At 33.6% G+C, this 19,035-nt stretch overlaps 2 protein-coding genes across 3 annotated transcripts; one reads left to right on the top strand and one right to left on the bottom strand.

The window, feature by feature from the left end:
• Positions 1-8,997: 8,997 nt before the first annotated feature.
• Positions 8,998-10,420, top strand: LOC133299913 (plasmodesmata-located protein 2-like). Its single transcript, XM_061499406.1, has 3 exons — positions 8,998-9,781; positions 10,080-10,187; positions 10,344-10,420. Exons 1-3 carry the CDS (start codon positions 8,998-9,000, stop codon positions 10,349-10,351), a joined length of 900 nt encoding a protein of 299 aa, XP_061355390.1. The 3' UTR covers positions 10,352-10,420.
• A 2,759-nt stretch (positions 10,421-13,179) lies between these two features.
• On the bottom strand, positions 13,180-18,996 carry LOC133299909 (uncharacterized). 2 transcript variants are annotated; one of them, XM_061499403.1, is made up of 10 exons: positions 18,883-18,984; positions 17,896-18,039; positions 17,683-17,814; positions 15,483-15,669; positions 14,976-15,193; positions 14,761-14,873; positions 14,544-14,670; positions 14,157-14,435; positions 13,651-14,072; positions 13,180-13,547 (listed from the first exon to the last, which is right to left on the bottom strand). In XM_061499403.1, exons 3-9 carry the CDS (start codon positions 17,689-17,691, stop codon positions 14,034-14,036), a joined length of 972 nt encoding a protein of 323 aa, XP_061355387.1. In that variant the 5' UTR covers positions 17,692-17,814; positions 17,896-18,039; positions 18,883-18,984; the 3' UTR covers positions 13,180-13,547; positions 13,651-14,033. The 2 variants fall into 2 exon arrangements, with proteins under 2 accessions (XP_061355387.1, XP_061355386.1); XM_061499402.1 differs by lacking the exons at positions 17,683-17,814; positions 17,896-18,039 and having other exon boundaries at positions 18,883-18,996.
• Between the last annotated feature and the right edge of the window lie 39 nt (positions 18,997-19,035).

The following is a 19,035-nucleotide window of genomic DNA, read 5'->3' as shown; positions in this document are numbered from 1 at the left end:
ACTCTCCCATTCTTTGCCGGAGAGTGGCGGCCACTCTCAGATGCTTGTGGAGGCGCGTGGTGGAGCGTGGAGTCTCCGATGGCGGTGATCCACCCACCGTTGCGTTCGTCTTTCCGTCATCTTTCCAACCATATATATATCGCCCCATTCCGAGATCGGTAAGTCCTCGAAAAGTCTCTGACAGTGCTGATTGCGTATCTTCCTCGCGATTTCTCGATCTTGAATTTTTACAAAATATTGAAAAATACACAGAAATTCCAAAAATAAACAAAAACAGCAAGGAGGAAACCTAATCATATGGGATTAGCCTCCTTGTTACAAATCGAGAAATACACGAGAGACCCTAACCATGGATTAAAGCATTTTTACCGATTAAAATTTAAACTTTTATGAAAATGAATTATAAAATACACATGCTAGATTCATACCATAATCCTAGAACCCTAGGTGCCACATTTCAAGAAGCAAAACTAATTACATGAATAGTGAAACTAGATTCACATACCAATGTACAGCCAAGGCTCTGATACCAATTGTAGGAAATCTTAGATTTATGCGGAAGCGGTTTAGGACCTAGTACATTGGTATGCTTACCGAATCATCCTTGTTTCACAATTACCTCTCGGTGCGCAGGTCTCGTGTAGAATCTTCCCTTGTAGGATTCCTCTTCACAAACAGCTCACCTCAACGCCACAGCACGAACAACCTCCTTGAAGCTGGACTGTGGCAGATCTTCCAGACTATCTCTCGAGGAGGATGAGATGGTTGTGTGGGCAACCGTTTGCCTCTTGGGGTTTGTTTCTGATGATCTGTTCACCACGGAGGCACAAGAGGAGAAAACTATGAATATATACGCTTAGGTCTTAGACATAACTCAACCCTAAGCCTCATGAGCTCAAGTTTCACTGAAGCCCAATAGGACTTTAGTGACCAAAAGAGCATATATCCAACAGTTAGTAAGTGAAGATAGTGCTATTAGTGAGTTGGTTATGGGAATTTGTGAGCACTACAGGGGTGTTTGGTTGAGATTATATTTTTATTATCCCATGCATCTGGTTTTGGGATTCTTGGACATCCATGTTTGGTGAAGGTTTTTCAAAAATTTCTCCATCTAACAGATTTTCCTAGCATTTGAAGAGTGTGTGTAAAATGAGAAATATTTCACTGTTCCAAATGACAACTTCAATAGTGATTTTTGTAATTGCATGGGTAAATTGCAAGAGGAACATCCTGATGGAGACCAAAATACCCCAACTAAAGAACATGAACGTTGGAGGAGACATATATTGACATTCAAAAATTATAAACGGGTTGATTTGGTAATTTTAACCCATTTCTCTATCAATATTTTATCTTCAACTAAACATAGATTTATAAAATTCTACCCAAATTTTCCGGTAAAATTTTGTCTAACCAAATAACTTTTTTTAAATTTTCTTACCAAACTTCATTTTCCATCATATTCCTATTAATTATATTTTTCTGCTAAAAAAAATATTATCCTCTACCGAACGGCCTATAAGTATACTGAAATAAATTTTGGTGTGTCCGTATAGAAGTGAAGAACGTAATGTGTATACCCATCGGGGAAAAGAATACTTTCATTTGTTACTTTATGTTCATTCTTTCTCTTATGGGATTAACAAGAACCTGTCAGACACACACGTTGTTAGGCCTAGATTTGTGATATCGTCCAAAATGCCCTCCTCTCTCCATCGCATAGGAACCCGACAAATTTTCATTTTCAAATCCAAATTCATTAAAAAGCACATCCATGAGCATATTTCTACATTTCTACTATTCCAATTACACCATGGAAGAAATGGTTAAGTTGGGATTTACGAAGCAATTGATGCTTCAAGATGTGAAATCATTAGGAACCAAAATTTGGTTCTTGGGCTTGTTTAGAGCATCTTTAAAATTCCTGTTGAACACAGGTCATAGTCTTGCTCTCTTTTTTTTTTTAACAAGTTAATAAAAGCATACATGCAAATAATTCATTATTTTGAAAATGCAATGCATTGACAGCGTGCAATGGCTATGAACATGTTATGCTGGATGTCGGTTCTTTCATAATTGGCAAACCAGCTAATGAGTCGGCCCCTTTGAAGTGCAATAAACATAAAATCACAAATATGGATTCACTTATCTCGTTGAGTTTCAACTCATTATAATTGTAGGATGTATGTTGGAATTTAAGAATCTTCAACGACAAAATACCCTTTTGGGTACCTAAGGGGACGTTTGGCAGAAGATTTTTTTTTTATTTTTTTTTATTCGAGTATCACGATTTTAAGGAATATGATGAAAAAATGAGTTTTCTATTAATGTTACCAAAAAGTTGTTTGGTAGACTAACATATTCTCGGGAATATTGGGTTAATTTTCTTGATGCTATGTTTAGTTGTATTAAATTTTTCCTTGTCATAGAAATACTAAAATACCACCTCTTGGATTGTATTCCTGGATGGTTTTTTCAAAAAAATTTACACACAAAATAAAATCCGGAGAAAATTCCCGAAATTTTTTTAAAAATCTTGTACTAAAAGTGAATAAATAAGATTACCACATTTAATTTCTCGGGAATCTAAAAAAAATCCTTGTATCAAACGGCCCCTAACAAAAAATACGGTCTCCACTTTAGTCCCTTACAAAAAAAATTAGTCTCGAGGTCCCTAAGAAATTCAAAATGGACCTATTTTAGTCCTTTTAAAGGACTAATGTGGATCTTTTTGAATTTGTGAGGGACCACAATTTCAACTAAATGGGTCCACTTTAAATTTCTTAGGGACCTCGAGACTAATTTTTTTTTGTAAGAGACTAAAATGGGGACCGTATTTTTTGTCAAGGACCCAAAATGGTATTTATTGATTTTCAATTAATAGAGAATTTTTAATAATAGAGAATTTTTAATATATATGTAGGGTTTAAAGCATGGACTCTACACACTTTTATAGGTGTATGATATATGGGCTTATCATTTCTTAAGCTGTTTGAGATAACTTTATTTCCGGCTACTGAATTATAACCGTATAACGATGGATCAATGGTAATAAGGAAGAGAGAGAAAAAAGAAATCCTAATCATTCAAAGGTGAATCAATTAATATAAGAAAATAAATAAATAAAATGACTTAATTTTGGGGTGAACAGAAATAAATATATATCAAGCTACAAAAATATTTTTCTTATCATATATATATATATATGTGTATGAGCTTATCATTTCTCAAACTGTTTGAGATAATTTTATCTCTGGCTATTAAATCATAACCATACAAAGATGAATCAACGGTGATAAAGGAAGAGAGAGAAAGAGGGAATCATAATCATTCAAAGGTGAATCAATTAACATAAGGAAATAAATAAACAAAATGACGTAGTTTTGGAACGGCCGGAGATAAACTTATCTCAAGTTGCCGTAGAAATATTTTTCTCATATATATATATATATATATATATATATATATATATAAGGAAATATGTCTCTCCTGTAGTGCGAGAGACAATATTTTTCCTATAGATACATCAAAATGTGTGTCTTTTCTTTCTTTTCTTTTTATTGTGGTGGGACCCACAATGCTTTTGAGTCTGCAACATGAGAGAAGATGCTTCCTACTACATAAGAAAATACAAATCCATATAGGGCTTTATTAATCTCATGTAACAGGAGATAAGCTCTCTCATGCTATAGAGACAATCATGTGTGTGACTCATCACCTAGAGAAAAAGAAAAAGAAAATAAAAAAATAACACGAAAATCGATGTATGTGTAGGAGAGAAAATACTCTCCTACAACATAAGAGTATATTTTCTCATATATATATATATGTATATGGAAAAATATTTCTCAAGCAGCTTGAAATAAGTTTATCTTCTGCTACCCAAAACTACGTCGTTTTATTTATTTATTTCCATATATTAATTGATTTACCTTTGAATGGTTATGATTCCATTTTTCTCTCTATTCCTTTATCACCATTGATCCATCTTTGTACGGTTATGTTTTACTATAGTCGGAAATAAAGCCCTATATAAATAAATAAAACGACATAGTTTTGGGTAGCAGGAGATAAACTTATTTCAAGCTGCTTGAGAAATGTTTTTCCCTATATATATATATATATATATATATATATATATAGAGGTAGGATCCTTTGACACTGGTGTCAAATTTGAAGTTTGGCACTTCATCTGAGAGCCGTTAGATCAAAAAAGATCAATGGTATCACATGCTTACAAATCAAAGTTGTTGATCTTTTTTGATCTAACGGCTCTCAGATGAGGTGTCAAACTTCAAATTTGACACCGGTGTCAAAGGACCTCCTATATATATATATATATATATATATATATATATATATATATATATATGAGTCAGGATCATTTTACACCGGTGTAAGTTACACTCTCAATCCTGTCTGTTGATTCAACTTATATCTAAAGGCTCAAATTTTTTAAAAATGTGAGCCATTGGATAGAAGTGGATCAATGGTCAAGATTGAGTGTAAGACTTCTAACTCTTACACCGGTGTAAGAATATCCTGCCCCATATATATATAGAATTTTATAAGAGTTATAATATAGGAAAAGTGATTGTGTAATGTTATAGAGATTTGTTTTACGTGCCGTAATTTTCTTTCTTTCTTTTTTCTTCAAAAAATGTAGGCCCCACAAAATATTGTGAGTGTAGAAAAATTTATTGTGTTATGTTAAATGACAAATATAAACCCCATATATATATATATATATATATATATATATATATATATATATATATGTAATGAATGCCAACACAATGATATCTTTAATTATTGACAATTTATGGTGTTTGCTCTGCCCAAAAGAGAAGATACATAGAATACGAGGAAAATAAAGTGAATTAACCAATGGATCATATCAGTAAAAGTTAACTAGTGAACGAGCAAAGGATTGCAAGAAAAAGGGAAAAAGGTGAGTTATAAGGTACAGCAGACACAAGAAAAAGTGAGCCCTATAGTTATTTTTTTATTTTCTTAAAATCAAGATCGACATATATATTTTGACTTTTTATGTTAAATTTTCTTTTGAAACAATAATAGAAATACATTTCCCTTAAAAAATATACCCATTATAACATGGGTATCCGTGCCCATTTTATGTTAAACGGATCTGTGTACCGCAGTTTCATAAGAGATTAACTGTCCGTTTCTTTCCCTTTCTAAAAAAAAATAATTTTTATCTTTTCTTTCTTTTAGAAGTCTTTTTTACAAAAGTTAAAGTTATTTATACTTTTATAAAAAAATTTAATTTTTGAAAAAAATATTTGACTTTTGACTTCTGTTTTTTTTAGAGAGGAGAGATATTCTTACTACTAAAATCTTCTACTACTAAAATCTTCTACTACCAACTCACTACCTATCTAAACACCATTGGATCAATATTTTCTCTTTTTTCAAAAACTTTTTAGCTTTCTCTCTCTTTGATTCAATGGTGATTAGATAGGTAGTAAGTTAGTAGTAGAAAATTTTGGTAGTAAAAATATCTTTCCTCATATTTATTTAGGATAAATTATTGTATAGATTTTTTTTCTTCATATTATTGTCAATTATTTTCCAATATCATCATATTAGAATCTCAATAGAGAAAAATGATAAAGATAGTTCAGATTTTGATATCATGCTAGTTAGAGGTGTAAATAGGCTAGGTTAGGCTAGACTTTGGCTTAAATAAGTCAGGTCTGTGTAAAAATATTGAGTCTGACCTGACCTGTTAGCCTGTGTAGGCCGCAAATTACAAGTTTGGTCTGACCTATATTTAAAAAATAAAAATCTTGACCTAGGCTTGTTAGCATGTTTAAACCTATTAAACATTCAACAATAAATAATAATTAAAATAATATTACTTTATTATTCAAAATTATTAAAATAATATTTTTTTATTTTATTTAAAATAAATAATATGATATAGGCTGACCTATAGGCTTATAGGTCCAAAATATACAAAAAAAGCCTATAACTTCTTTTCTAAATAGATTTTTTTAAAAGCTTAAGTTTGTTCTATTTTACTATTTATAATAGGTCAAGTCTGGCCTAATATAGGCTAGGCCGGTCTAGCCCATTTACACCTGTAATGGTGTTAGAGATGGATAGGTAAAGATAGGCAGAAAAAGAAATAGGTAGAATAACCTATCTCTATATATAATTATGAAGTATTTCATTTTCTTTTGGAATATTTTTAAATTTAGATCAAATTTTAAAAAGTATATATATATATCTAAAAGTATAAATAAGATAAGGGGAAATGTTATACTTACTACTTATTTTTCTTACTATTTGTTACTACTAAATCTTAACCGTTGATTTTCGTCAATTTAACGATTGTAATTTATGGGATCATACTTATTAACTAATTATTAATTTGTAATAAATTACAACCGTTAGATTTACGAAAATCAACGGTTAAGATTTGGTAGTAACAAGTAGTAAGAAAAATAGGTAATAAGTATAACATTTCCCAATAAATATTAGGTTAAACTACGGTCCTGTTACATCAAAACCACAAATTTGTCCAGCTAATACATTGATTTTTGTGCTTTCTTTTTCCTATTTTTTTTTTAAAAAACACATGTGGGCCATCAATTGTTTTGTGTCAACCGGAAATATTTATGTTTTCAGTAACATAACCCTAGTTTTCCCATAAATATTCATGATATAATGCATAATGAGTCACGGCTTTTACTAGTTCACTCAAATTTGTCTGCAATGAATTCGCTTCAATCTGACAACCGCACGGTGCCATATAACCTACATTATACTTTTCAAATTGTCAACTTTCAATCCTTGATTCATAGCTACCCAAACCTTTATGTAGTATGCAGTTTCTTTTTTAAGGAATAATAATAGAAAGATAGTTACTTAATAAAGATGTAAACAAATAGTTCTGTTTTTATTCAGAGTTTGTGCAACCAAGTACAGAAAATTGTTCAGTGCCTTGTAGTTGTATTGATTATCCGTGGTTTGAAGATCTCCCATGTATAGAATTTTTTTTTAGTGTTACGGGTATACCGAACTTGATACTCCATTTTAATAAAATGTGAATTTTTTTTCTATCTTTACCCATATTTTCTTTTATAATTTCTTTTAAGAGAAAAAATATTCTCATATTGCATGAGATAAGTTTTCTCTTCTACACACTCTTTAATAACCGTGCCACTTTTTTTTTCAGGTGGTGAAACCCACAAGTTTATTTCTATGACATGAGATAATGTATCTCCTTTAACATGAAATTAATAAAACCCTTCTTTTAAATCCAAAAATCTTTTCCCTTTTAACATGAATGCACATACACTCTTGCAACAAAAGTTTCCTCATATTTCAACAATTTGTTATGAAATTTTCCTGCAAATTATTTATTTAGAAAAATTTAGGGTCCATGCATGGAAAACATTTAATATGCTCCAGAATCACCTAATGATTTGGTGCTCCCTCTCACAATACTAATTTTTTCTTTTCTTTTCTACTTCTATTATTTTTTTTCTTTTTCAATTCTACCCTTCCATTTACACTAAAAAACCACCTAAAAAATGGTGGTCTCAGACCAGAATAAATTCTCTCCCATGCATGGTGTTAAAAAAGTGGCACCTCTTTCTTGGCATGTCCTTAATCCCTCCATGTGCTCTAACCCTATAATAACAAGGTTCAACAGTATATAAAATAAGAGTACAAGCATGACGTGTGCTTACACGACTTCAAATCTTCAAGTATCATGTACTTCAGTCATAATCAGATTCCTTTCCGTTCATGCCCTCCAAAATCTTCACCAGATGGGGAATGTTTTCTCCTCCCACCTTTCAAGAGTTAATTAATTCATACACCATTGTTTTAATTCTCTTGCAATAAAAAAATAGAGGGTGAAGGTGAACGACCCATTTGATGCAATTTAAAAGAACGAAAAAAAATCTAAACTAATGTTTATTAATACGGAACTAATCCGCACATCTTTTATGTGCAACTGTCACGCGTCACAAAATGATAAGATAATAAATTTATTTTGAAAAAAATTAACCACAACTAAGCATGATTAATTTCACAAAACTAATCTTACATGTTTTTCACGCAGGACTGATACGAAATTAACTATTATTTAAAGGAGAAATCACTTCTTATGTGAGTGAAATTTCCAATGTAGACCCATATTTAGATTTCTCTACTCTCATGTTGTAAGTGGGAACATATCTTATGCTAAGACACAAAATGATGGAACCCACACTAAAAAAGAGAAAAGAAAAGAAAATAGCAACACACTTATCGAAATGTCTATGACCTAAGATACTAGTCTCCTACAACATGCGACTATTATTTCTCTATTTTAAAATAGTTCCATTATTTTATTAAAAAATAAAATAAAAAAAACACTTCTTCCCATGAGTCTGTCAGAAAATGAAAAGTTTAAACCCCTTATTGAAACTATAACTAATTTATTTTCAAAAATATATAAGGGCAACTCATGGCAAGGACCAATCTCGCATGCATGTGGTGCAAGATTTAATGCATTAAATTAATATTATATTTACAAACTGCATTATTTGAATATATTTTATTTTAAAATTGCTTGAGTTTGGTAATTCATCTAAATAGACAGTACACCATTTTCAAAATTATACTTTCTTTTGTAACTTTATACATTATACACAGTACAGAGAGAGAGAGAGAGAGACATGGTAGATGCAACTCATCCATGTTCACATCTACTGTGGTTGTATTGTAGGGTATCCTAAACCCAACACACCCTAGGACCACTAAACCAGAACTCTGAGTCACTCAACCACAGAAGCAAATCCTTTTGGCTCCTGATTCAGCCAAAAAGTAGTAGAAAATTCAAAGAATCTACCAAAATTCTTGATTTCTCTTATAACACTCACAATCCCCCTTTCAACTTTAAGGGTTTCCCCCAAAATTGCCATGATTTAACCCTTCAATAACACACACACACACACACACACACAGAGAGAGAGCTAAATGGGTTTTGCTAGACAACCCATATTCCTTTCTTTTTTCCTGGTTTTGTTCACAAATCTGAAGGCACCCCATCTTGCAGAATCTGCTTCTGATTACTCTACTTTAGTCTACAAAGGTTGCTCAAAGGAGACTTTTACAGATCCAAATGGGGTATACTCACAAGCACTTTCTACACTCTTTGGTTCATTGGTTTCACAATCCACCAAAACCAAGTTCTATAAGGCCACTTCTGGTAGTGGCCAAAGCAGCATAACTGGTCTCTTCCAATGTAGAGGGGATCTCAGCAATTCTGATTGCTACAACTGTGTTAGCAGACTCCCAGTTTTGTCTGACAAACTATGTGGCAAAACCATAGCTGCCAGAGTTCAACTACAAGGTTGTTATATGCTTTATGAGGTTGCTGGTTTTTCACAAATCTCAGGTATGCAGATGCTGTACAAGACTTGTGGTGGGACAAATGCTGCTGGAAGTGGTTTTGAAGAGAGAAGAGACACTGCATTCTCAGTGATGGAAAATGGGGTGGTTAGTGGTCATGGTTTTTACACAACTAGCTACCAATCTGTGTATGTCATGGGGCAATGTGAGGGAGATGTTGGTGATTCTGATTGTGGAGAGTGTGTGAAAAATGCTGTGCAAAGAGCTGAAGTTGAATGTGGTAGCTCTATTTCAGGCCAAGTCTTTCTGCATAAGTGCTTCATTAGTTTTAACTATTACCCAAATGGGGTTCCAACTAGATCATCTTCATCTGCAGCATCATCTTCTTCATACTTTTCATCTTCTGCAGGTAATAATTATGTCTAATACTTCCAAAGAAGTTCACAGTTTCACACTGAACCAAACAGGCATGAATGAAACAAAAAATTGGGAGAGAAAAAAAAAGTATCAAAATTTAATATCTTTATGTTAAATTTTGAATAATCTGTCATTTTCATTGTCCTTTTCATAAACGAAGGTTCATTTTGTAATACCATTAGCCCCCTTCCTATTTTTGTCCCAATGTTCAAATTAAAGGTGCTATTCTGCTCAGTATAATCATATTTTAATTTATTACTGTGATATTTTGCCTATTGATGCAATGACAGGGCACAATCCAGGGAAAACAGTGGCTATTATATTAGGAGGGGTAGCTGCGGTGGCTTTTGTGATTATATGCTTGCTATTTGCTAGGAATTTGAAGAAGAAACATGATGGTAAGAGTTATATATATATATATATATATGTGGCCATAAGAAATGATGGGTCATTTATCTTTTCCTTAGTTTATACTTCATGCTATTGCTAATTCTATGTTTTGATTCTGTCTTAGTCTCTTTTACTCATTTTGCAATATCTCACTCTTGCAACAGATTATTGACAGCAGAAAATGGTTTCTGAGAAGGCAAAATTCTTCATGTGATAAATTGTTTTTACTTGTTCAGCTTATGGATGAAAGATGGAAATTTTGTGGTAAATAGAGTTTGCTTGATACAGAAAGAATACAGGATGGTCCAATGTAGTGATTATTGTAGTTAGGTAAGTCCTTGTTGTTGGAAAGAGCAATATGTTAGAGCATGAAAGTCAGGATTTTTTTTGACAAAGGCAAAATTTACCAATGAATGTTTGTCATCCTGAGTGGATGAATTTTTGGGCCTTACCCTTTATCCATGTGGGTGATTCTGTTTTCCCTCTTCTCAATACTATTGAGGCTCCATTTTTTAGTTTTTTTTTTTATTGACTTTATGCTTTTTTAAAAGTTGCAAGTGGCAACCCTCCCAAGCGTCCTGTCACTGTCTCCCCTCAAATACATAGACCCAAAGGATTTTTTATTTTATTTTTTTAATTTTATTAATGTTATAAGGGGAATTCATAGGAGAGAGACCATCATCAACGACCTAAGTTAGCATTAAGTTAGCAATGACATTAAGTGAGTTTAAACATTACAACTCAACTCAAAACCTTAACAGATTAAGTGTACCAGTCATTTCACTTATGTAATATTTACTTAATTCATTCTTAATCAATAAAAAACTTTATTCACTTATACTTAATTCTTCAACACACGCATATGCACACACATACCCACTCACGCACCCGCACAAATATTTTTTTGTCCCTTTCTTACTTTTTAAATTATTCACATAAGATTCCTTAATATGAGTTTTATAACAATTAGCAAGATAAAACAGAAGTGATATATTAATGGGTTTTATAAGAGTTATGTTGCAGGAAAAGTGATTGTGGTAATGTTATAGAGATTCGTTTTGCGTGCTGTAATTTTTTTTTTTCTTCAAAAAGTGTGGGCCTCACAAAATGTTATATGTGTAGAAAAATTTGTTGTGTCATGTTAAATGACAAATGCAAATCCCTATATTAATTGATGTACCACCCTATTAATTACACAAGTATTCGTTTGTTTTGTTTAATACTTTCTCGTTAATTATTGAACCAATCCAATTTTATGATCTAGTATATACCCTTCACGCTCAAATTTGACGTCGGGGGTTATTTTTATTATAGTTAATTAGTAGATTTCTAGAATTTTCCTTATGATAGAATTCGGTCTCATACATTATTTCACTTTAATTAATGAAAAGTATTTACGTTTAAACTAGTGTTAGAAGATAAGGAAAAAAAAAACTAACACTAATATTTTCATTTGCACCACTAATGAGAAAAATGTTTTGAAGTTATTTCATCCACATAACTTCAAGTCAAATATCAATTAACTCATCAATACCATTAGGGAAAAGAGAAGAAACAACAAACGTTGGCACACTATTTTAGACTTATTTTTGTGTTCTAGCCTGAAAAAGAAGCCATGGAATCTTTTAGCGTTGGCTGCACGTGCCTTCTACTTTCCTGAGTTTCCTCTAAATGATTGTTATCAAGAAATAAAAAATAAAGGCTTAAATGTAATTTTTCTCTCCTGATGAAAGCAATGCTTACCCTATTCTAAACTATGGTTGATAATTGATAACAACTCTCTCCAAAATAATGTAAATGTCATTCTAACAATACATGTAAGATACTATAGATAGACTAAGCCTAGTGATTTGTGTAATGGAAGATTCATGTTATACGCCTTGACATATAGTATATCCCCATAACTTATACGTGACTATTTTTTATTTATTTTTTAATGGGATCTCTGTATTTGTTCAACTTCCATTAATGTAGTTCAAAATGGTAGACCCATGTAGTGCAAAATTAGAAACATTTCACTGATTTAATTCTTTTGACGAATGACTTATTAATCTAATGTGAAATAATGTGAAAAGATGTGCATACTAGCATTGTGCATTCAAGTTGCCTATGCGCAACTTGTGCAAAAACCAACATTTGTCACGTGTTTGCATTTTTCAAATAGGAAATCTGGTTTAGTTAAAAAAGCAAAATTTCCTAGTCTTTGAACTAAATCTTACACGTGAGTTCTGTTTGGAAGGTAAAATGACCAAGTAATCTTACAAGATCAAAGGGATTTGTGCAAATATTCAACTAGAATTTGTACATATTGATGTATGTGGACCAATAAGTGTTGGGACTAAAATATGGTGGTCTCATTGTGGTAATTCTGTAGATACAAGGTATGTTTTGATGATAACAAAATGACAACAACAAAAAGAGAAGAGCATTGATCACTACTAGAAAATTCACAATCAGCAAGGGAAAAATTTCCTTGCAAAAACTGTCTGCGACAGAATTTGCAAGGGAACACGATCCCTTGCTAAAACCCTCGTCGCAAATATATTTGCAAGGGAAATTTGTCATATGACAATTCCCTCGCAAATTGCTACGGAAAAGTTCCCTTGCAAAAAGTAAATTTCCCTCGCGAACAACAGACCTATCTACAGTGTTTTTCCGTCGCAGATTGTGTCTTAAATTGCGAGTACAATTTCCCTCGCAAATTTCCGTAGCAGAATTTGCAAGGGCTGTATTAAATTTTCGTAGCAAAATTTGCAAGGGAACATTTTGATTTTCCCTCGCAAAAGGCTACGAATTTTGCAAGGGAGTTTTGAAAATTCCGCCACAAATTCTGGAATTAAATTAAAAAAAAATAAAAAAATATATTAAACTTTTGTTAATTTTCCTGTAAACAACAACGATTCCAACTGAACATAGATACATAAATTGAGCAACAGAAATCCAAAAAAATACTGGATAAACAATTAAATTAAAATTAAATAGTATATCAACAAAAGTGAACAACAACAACCATCAAATCTACAACTAAAATGTCTCTAAAGTTCTAAACAAAATAAAACATACAAAAAATATCTGATATATCTCTGAAGTCCTAAAAGAAGTAAAACATACAAACAACAACTAGTATGCCTCTAAAGTCTTAGCAAAGTCATCATCATCATCATCAGGGTCATCATCCGGCGCCGGTCCCTTCGACTTGTTGCAGTTGGCTTCCTTGTCCTGCATTAAAAGTCGGAGTTGTTCCTGCATTTGTTTCATAATGTCAGCGTGCTGCTTCATAAAGTTCGCTTGCTGAGTTAGCTGCTCTGTCGCAGCATGCAATTGCTCATGAATCTGGGAGTGGGACACCTTCATCCTTTTAAGCTCATCTGCAAATACATTATTATAAAACAGTAAGTTAAATGTTTAAAATAAAATATTAATAGAATAGAAATTGAAAACATAAAAGAATTAACTATGCATTGAGTTTACCTGCAGAAACACTGTCAACCTGGGTAGAGGGCCGCTTACTAGGCTTTAGCTGGCTAGCATATCCTCCCAGCCCGACCATCCTTCATTTCTTGTTGAATCCACCTGCAGCTGTAACCAACATGTTTCCATTATCGGAATAGGAGGAGCTGGATTGACCGTCTGTCGCCGCCTGTGCGGACCTCTCCTCTTCAAGTTTATGATAATTTTCTTGCAAGTAAAGAAAACCAGCACACATATGGACATGTAAAACATGACATAAATCATCATAGAAAAAACAAACGTCAAATAATAAATGATCAAACCGCTATTAGCTCCGTTCTGGGACCTAACCACCGCCTTTAACCAGCTTCAGGCTGTTGGGAATGAGTTCGCTCGAAGGTAGCTCAATCAACCTTTTCAGGCGGCACTTCTCTAGAAGCCTCCTGAAAATACAAAGGAAAATCATTAATTCATTAGTTGCAAGTACGAATTGTTGAATACCGAACTAGAAAACAATTTATACTTACTATCCTTTGTCGATGCTTGCTGATTGGAATCGACCCTCCAGCATATGTGTGTGTGTCCTGCTTGGCCCTATTTTCCTTATTTTGAGCAGATCTCATTTGAAACTTAGGACAGTTTTTCCATTTTTCTTTCAATTGGATTTTTAATGATTCACTACACCATGCATTTTTGCCGATGTCATATCTTACTTTATGCATTTTATCTGCGAACATTGTCGTGGCTCTGTGATGCCAAGCTCTTGCCAGGTTATGGCGATCCTCGGGCAACCACCTATAATGATTCTGTAAATTGCCAATTTTTTCGATTAGCGCACAAATTGGTGACAAATGTGTAGTTAGTATACATTTTTGTAATAAAACATTAGCATTAACGAGATATACATAACTTACCAAGAAATCATTCATCCAACCAAGACGAGTGTCTTTAGGAACGTCTTTCCATGTGCTCCATACATGTTTAAAATTACGGAATATTTGATTATCAATGAAGTCCATGATCTCATCATAAGGTTCGAACCTGAAAATATTAAATCAATTTATTTGATTATAACGATTGAGCAATGCTAGAAGCCACATTAGTACATCATTAGTAACAATTACAATTTACTCTGTGGTGCCTAAAGGACGAACCCATATACGTTTAGTCTGTGGATCACACCTCCCCCACTCTAAATGAAGTGTCGAAGCAGCATCTCCTACCTCGCTTGCAGGGGATGCAACCTACAAAAGGGAAAAAATGTTAAGCATTAAAAAAGTTAGTAGAGAGATGCTTAAAAGAACCTATAATATATATCTAAATCACAAAATGATAGTTTACTTAACCTGCTGTGTCGACCCCATCGGGTCAGTGGGAGTGTGAGGAATACACGCACTTCCCATAACAAAGTCGATGGTAGATGGTGATGATCCTATCCGAAGTGGAGGGAGGGATGAGGAAGTTGTACGACTTACCAAAGGGGGTAAATGATGTCGTCCTACCTCCTCTGCCACCACGGCCTGTAACTCGACCTCTACCGACATTACCATCACTACCAGTACGCCTATCCGTATGAACCATCTGTGAAAACTTATAAACATAATGCAAAAATATATATAAATATAATAAGTATGCAATACGACGTCTACCATTATGGCCTTCCATTTGTCACTAATGGATGCATACACCATATAGAGATCCTAAAAGATAAAAAATATAAAACATAATTGTATAATACATATAACATGTGGTCTGTGAATAAAAATTATTTATTTAGTACAACAGATAAGCTTAAAGAAAGAATAACTGAAATCAATCGGATGATTCCTGTTCTTCGAATTCTTCTTGCCCACCTTCCTCTGGACTCTCATAATCATCGAATTCAGGCTCACTATCTGAATAAATATCTTGTTCGTCATCGTCCGATTCCTCATTGTCCAATATAACAAGACAGGGTTGTAACTCTCCAGTGGAATCAAAAAGATTGCTTGGCACATCATCCTCTGTAACATTTATAGGCAGTTCATGTTCCCCATCATCCTGAAATGGATCAGTCACATCATTTGAGTCTGACTCCATCGACTTAGGGATAATATTCTGGGCTTTGGTTTTGATAACTCCTCTCCACCCTTGTTGGGAAGTAGGGTATAATGCGTAAATAACTTGTTCCGCTTGTTAAGCAAGTATAAATGGGTCGTAGCCAAGTGCATAACTCCTTGACCAATTGACCTCAATATTTCCATACTGGTCAACTTTTGTCCCACGTGAGGAGTTATCAAACCAATCGCATTTAAAGAGAGTAACCGATTTGCCCAACTTGCTCTCAATTACACTAATAACCATATGGCCGTAAAGAAAACCAAAGCCAGACACCATTCCACGAACCACACAAATAAATCCCAAGGAACCACGAGGTTAATGTTATAAAAATATGATGCAGAAAATATAGAAATACAACACACAATATTGGAAGAGGGAATCTTTTTCTTTTATTGAATACTTCATCAAACGTGACACGAGCTTCTTATAAAGCCAAAAACTAAAACTGAAATAAAGCAAATTAAGAGACACATTCCACCCAAATAAACACCAACTAAATCACTCATTATACTACCAATAACTGCCCCATTACATCACCAATAAAAGACTCATTACACAACTTTAGTGTAGTCACACGCCATTATTAAAATTTTCTAACTAACAAAGTAATTAGTAGTATGTACACATTTCTTGAAACAAAGTAATTATTGTATACGTACGATGCATCAAGTTAGTCAGAATATGACCGCAACAAATAAATCAAATCAATATAGTTTGTGTTGTGCATAGATAAAGAAATACATGTTGCCACAATAACAGATCCAAAAAACAATTGAAAACTGCTCATATTGCCTAAACAGATAAATTAAAACAATCACACAGATAATAAATACGCTCTTCACATCCACTAATTTTTAGCTGTCGAATAGTTAGAAGTTAGAACCATCAACTGTTGATGGCAGCTAACAAGTGCAAATTCTAGTCTGTGTCTAACTGTCTAGGATGTACTAGCTAACTCTTGTCCTGTTTATTTTATATCAAAGGACTCATTAATGGTTTGTGAAAGTATGCAAATAAACATTGCACTTTGCACCTCATTGAAATAACACAAATGATTCCTCTAGGAAGCCCACAGGATGAAGGCCCTGGAATACAAAGAGTGCACAAAATATTTACAGTGATACAGAATAAAGTTTGAATTCAAAAAACTTTGCAATAAACTTCAAGCTACACCTTTAACAATTTAAAAAATAAATAAATTGGAGATTTAAAAAAATAAAATTAAAAAAATAAAGATATGCTTCATAAGGAAGGTTTCTGAATATGCTAACTAGTAATGATATGTACCTATCCTGAATTACCCATTATCCATTTATGAATCCCCAACTACTCCTTCTTATCTCCCTCCGTGCCCCTCTCTTCATTGTACTTACTGTGCTACACTAACAGTACTCTTTCACAACAACCACTACCACTAATGTGGCCATGGCGTATCCGAACCAAAAGGAGTTCTTTAGGCGGAAAACCCAAGACGCACGGTCGTAACTGTCTGCATCTGGAAATTTTGTAATATATATAAAATTTATGGTGGATTTCTACATCCTAGAGATTAATGGTTTCGACATTGTATTAGGTACACAAGGTTAATCCCCGGAAAAAAGAAAGAAGAAAAAAAAACACAAACAAGATGTTGGAGAAATTTAAAACAAAAAAAAAACAGAATTAGCATTGGAACAAAGACATCTGATTAGAAAATATTCATGAATCCCAAGAAACAGTGGTAATTACAAAGACCAATTCTAACAAATAATTTATTAAAAAAGAGCATTAAAAACAAACAAATCCCCAGAAAAGAATAAATAAGAACGGAATCAAACAAGAGAATACGAAGAGATTCCTAAACTAGAACAATGGCGGGCGGTGCGTAACCCAAGAAGGGCTTTCTTCCTCCGGCATCGCCATTAATGAACATAATGCCAGAAAGACAGTTGAGAAATTAAGAACGAAGATTACCTGGAGCATTCAATATGGACTTGGTGGTTGAGAAATTTGAAAGCTACCAGTATCAATTGGTTGAGAATGGGTCACCGCCACGGGACACTGGGAGTGCGAAGAGAGGTGAACCGAAAGTGAAAAAGAACGCACCTTGCAGAGAGGAAAAGTGAAAAAGAATCAGATATTGGGGTGAAGAGGTGAGCTATGAAAATGGACAAAAAAAGAACGCACCTTGGAAGAGGTGAGCGCCGGACGGACCACCGGAGAGACCGTAAGGAACCAAAAGGAGACCACCTGAGAGACCCACTTGAAGGCAGGAGAGACCGCAAGGAACTAGGAGGAGCCAAACATTGGAGAGTAAAAGGAGGGAACTCTCTTCTCAAAGGAGGGAAATATGAGTGGGAGGAAAAATTGGAGGGATGCAGTGAAATGAGATCAGTGAAAATGAGAGTGAGAGGGTAAAGAGAGGAATTTTTTAACCTAACACATATACCCTAACGCATAGAATGGAATATAAAAAAGAAAAAATGTCTACGCAATACGTAATTGAAAAGAAAAATATTAAATTAAAAAATAGAATACATAGGGTATAATCCTTAATAATAATAAAAAATAATAAGAATAAAGACTATAAAATATATATATATATATATATTCAATAGAATATAAATATCAAAAATCTTGAATACAACAATTTACTTTCTCTGCCTAAAATGTGGCCTAACATCAACAAAATATATATATATATTCAATGGAACATAAATATCAAAAACCTCCTTTTACTTCCTCTGCCTCAATAACCACGAAAAAGCAACTATAGTTTCTCCTCCTCTATACCGTCTTCCCCCAAAACCAAAAACGAGCTCCTTTGGGAAATCTCTGTACCCAGTCATTTTCCTTAGCTGGATCTCGACTATCTCCAGCCCGGTTTGGTTCCATACCAGAACCTTGAATACAACTTATTTACTTAAACCAAGGAAGTCACTCACCCCCTTTAACAAGCCAAGTGATTAAAGATCCCTATTGTTCTCACTCCAAAAAGGAAGGGGAAGAGGCTACTAAACACTAGAGCCCTAAAACTTTGAAAAAGGCACCAAGAAAACTCAATAGCTCCTTGAATTAGGCATAGAAAAAAAAACATGTGCAGAAAACAGAAACGAACTCGCAGTGGGAAACACTAGTAGACAACATAAGAGGGAAATGTGTACTTGAGAATACCTGTTTGGGGGGGGGGGGACGATGATAAGCAAAGAAAGAACTCATAACTCCTTGTCAAAGTTTCGAGTGAAGAAAACACAAAACGGTTATAGAGGAAAATGTGATGCCAAGAACGAAGAAATGAAACAAAATGAAAGGGCAATGAATAGTTAT

The sequence above is a fragment of the Gastrolobium bilobum genome, unplaced genomic scaffold, assembly GCF_033153095.1.
Source record: "Gastrolobium bilobum isolate Gb01-03AN ecotype WA unplaced genomic scaffold, APGP_CSIRO_Gbil_v1 utg5416, whole genome shotgun sequence".
Lineage (NCBI taxonomy): Eukaryota > Viridiplantae > Streptophyta > Magnoliopsida > Fabales > Fabaceae > Gastrolobium > Gastrolobium bilobum.
Note: the sequence above shows the minus strand (reverse complement) of the source record. Positions and strands in the feature narration are given on the sequence as shown.

Excerpts from the sequence above, each read along its gene's own strand:
- LOC133299913 (XM_061499406.1), top strand. The coding sequence starts at position 8,998 with ATGGGTTTTGCTAGACAACCCATATTCCTTTCTTTTTTCCTGGTTTTG. Across the intron at positions 9,782-10,079 it reads ATACTTTTCATCTTCTGCAG|GGCACAATCCAGGGAAAACA; the intron begins GTAATAATTATG and ends ATGCAATGACAG.
- LOC133299909 (XM_061499402.1), bottom strand. The coding sequence starts at position 18,927 with ATGAGTTCTTTCTTTGCTTATCATCGTCCCCCCCCCCCCAAACAG. Across the intron at positions 14,671-14,760 it reads CGTCCTTTAGGCACCACAGA|GTTCGAACCTTATGATGAGA; the intron begins GTAAATTGTAAT and ends TAATATTTTCAG. Across the intron at positions 14,436-14,543 it reads GTTGGATGAATGATTTCTTG|AATCATTATAGGTGGTTGCC; the intron begins GTAAGTTATGTA and ends GGCAATTTACAG.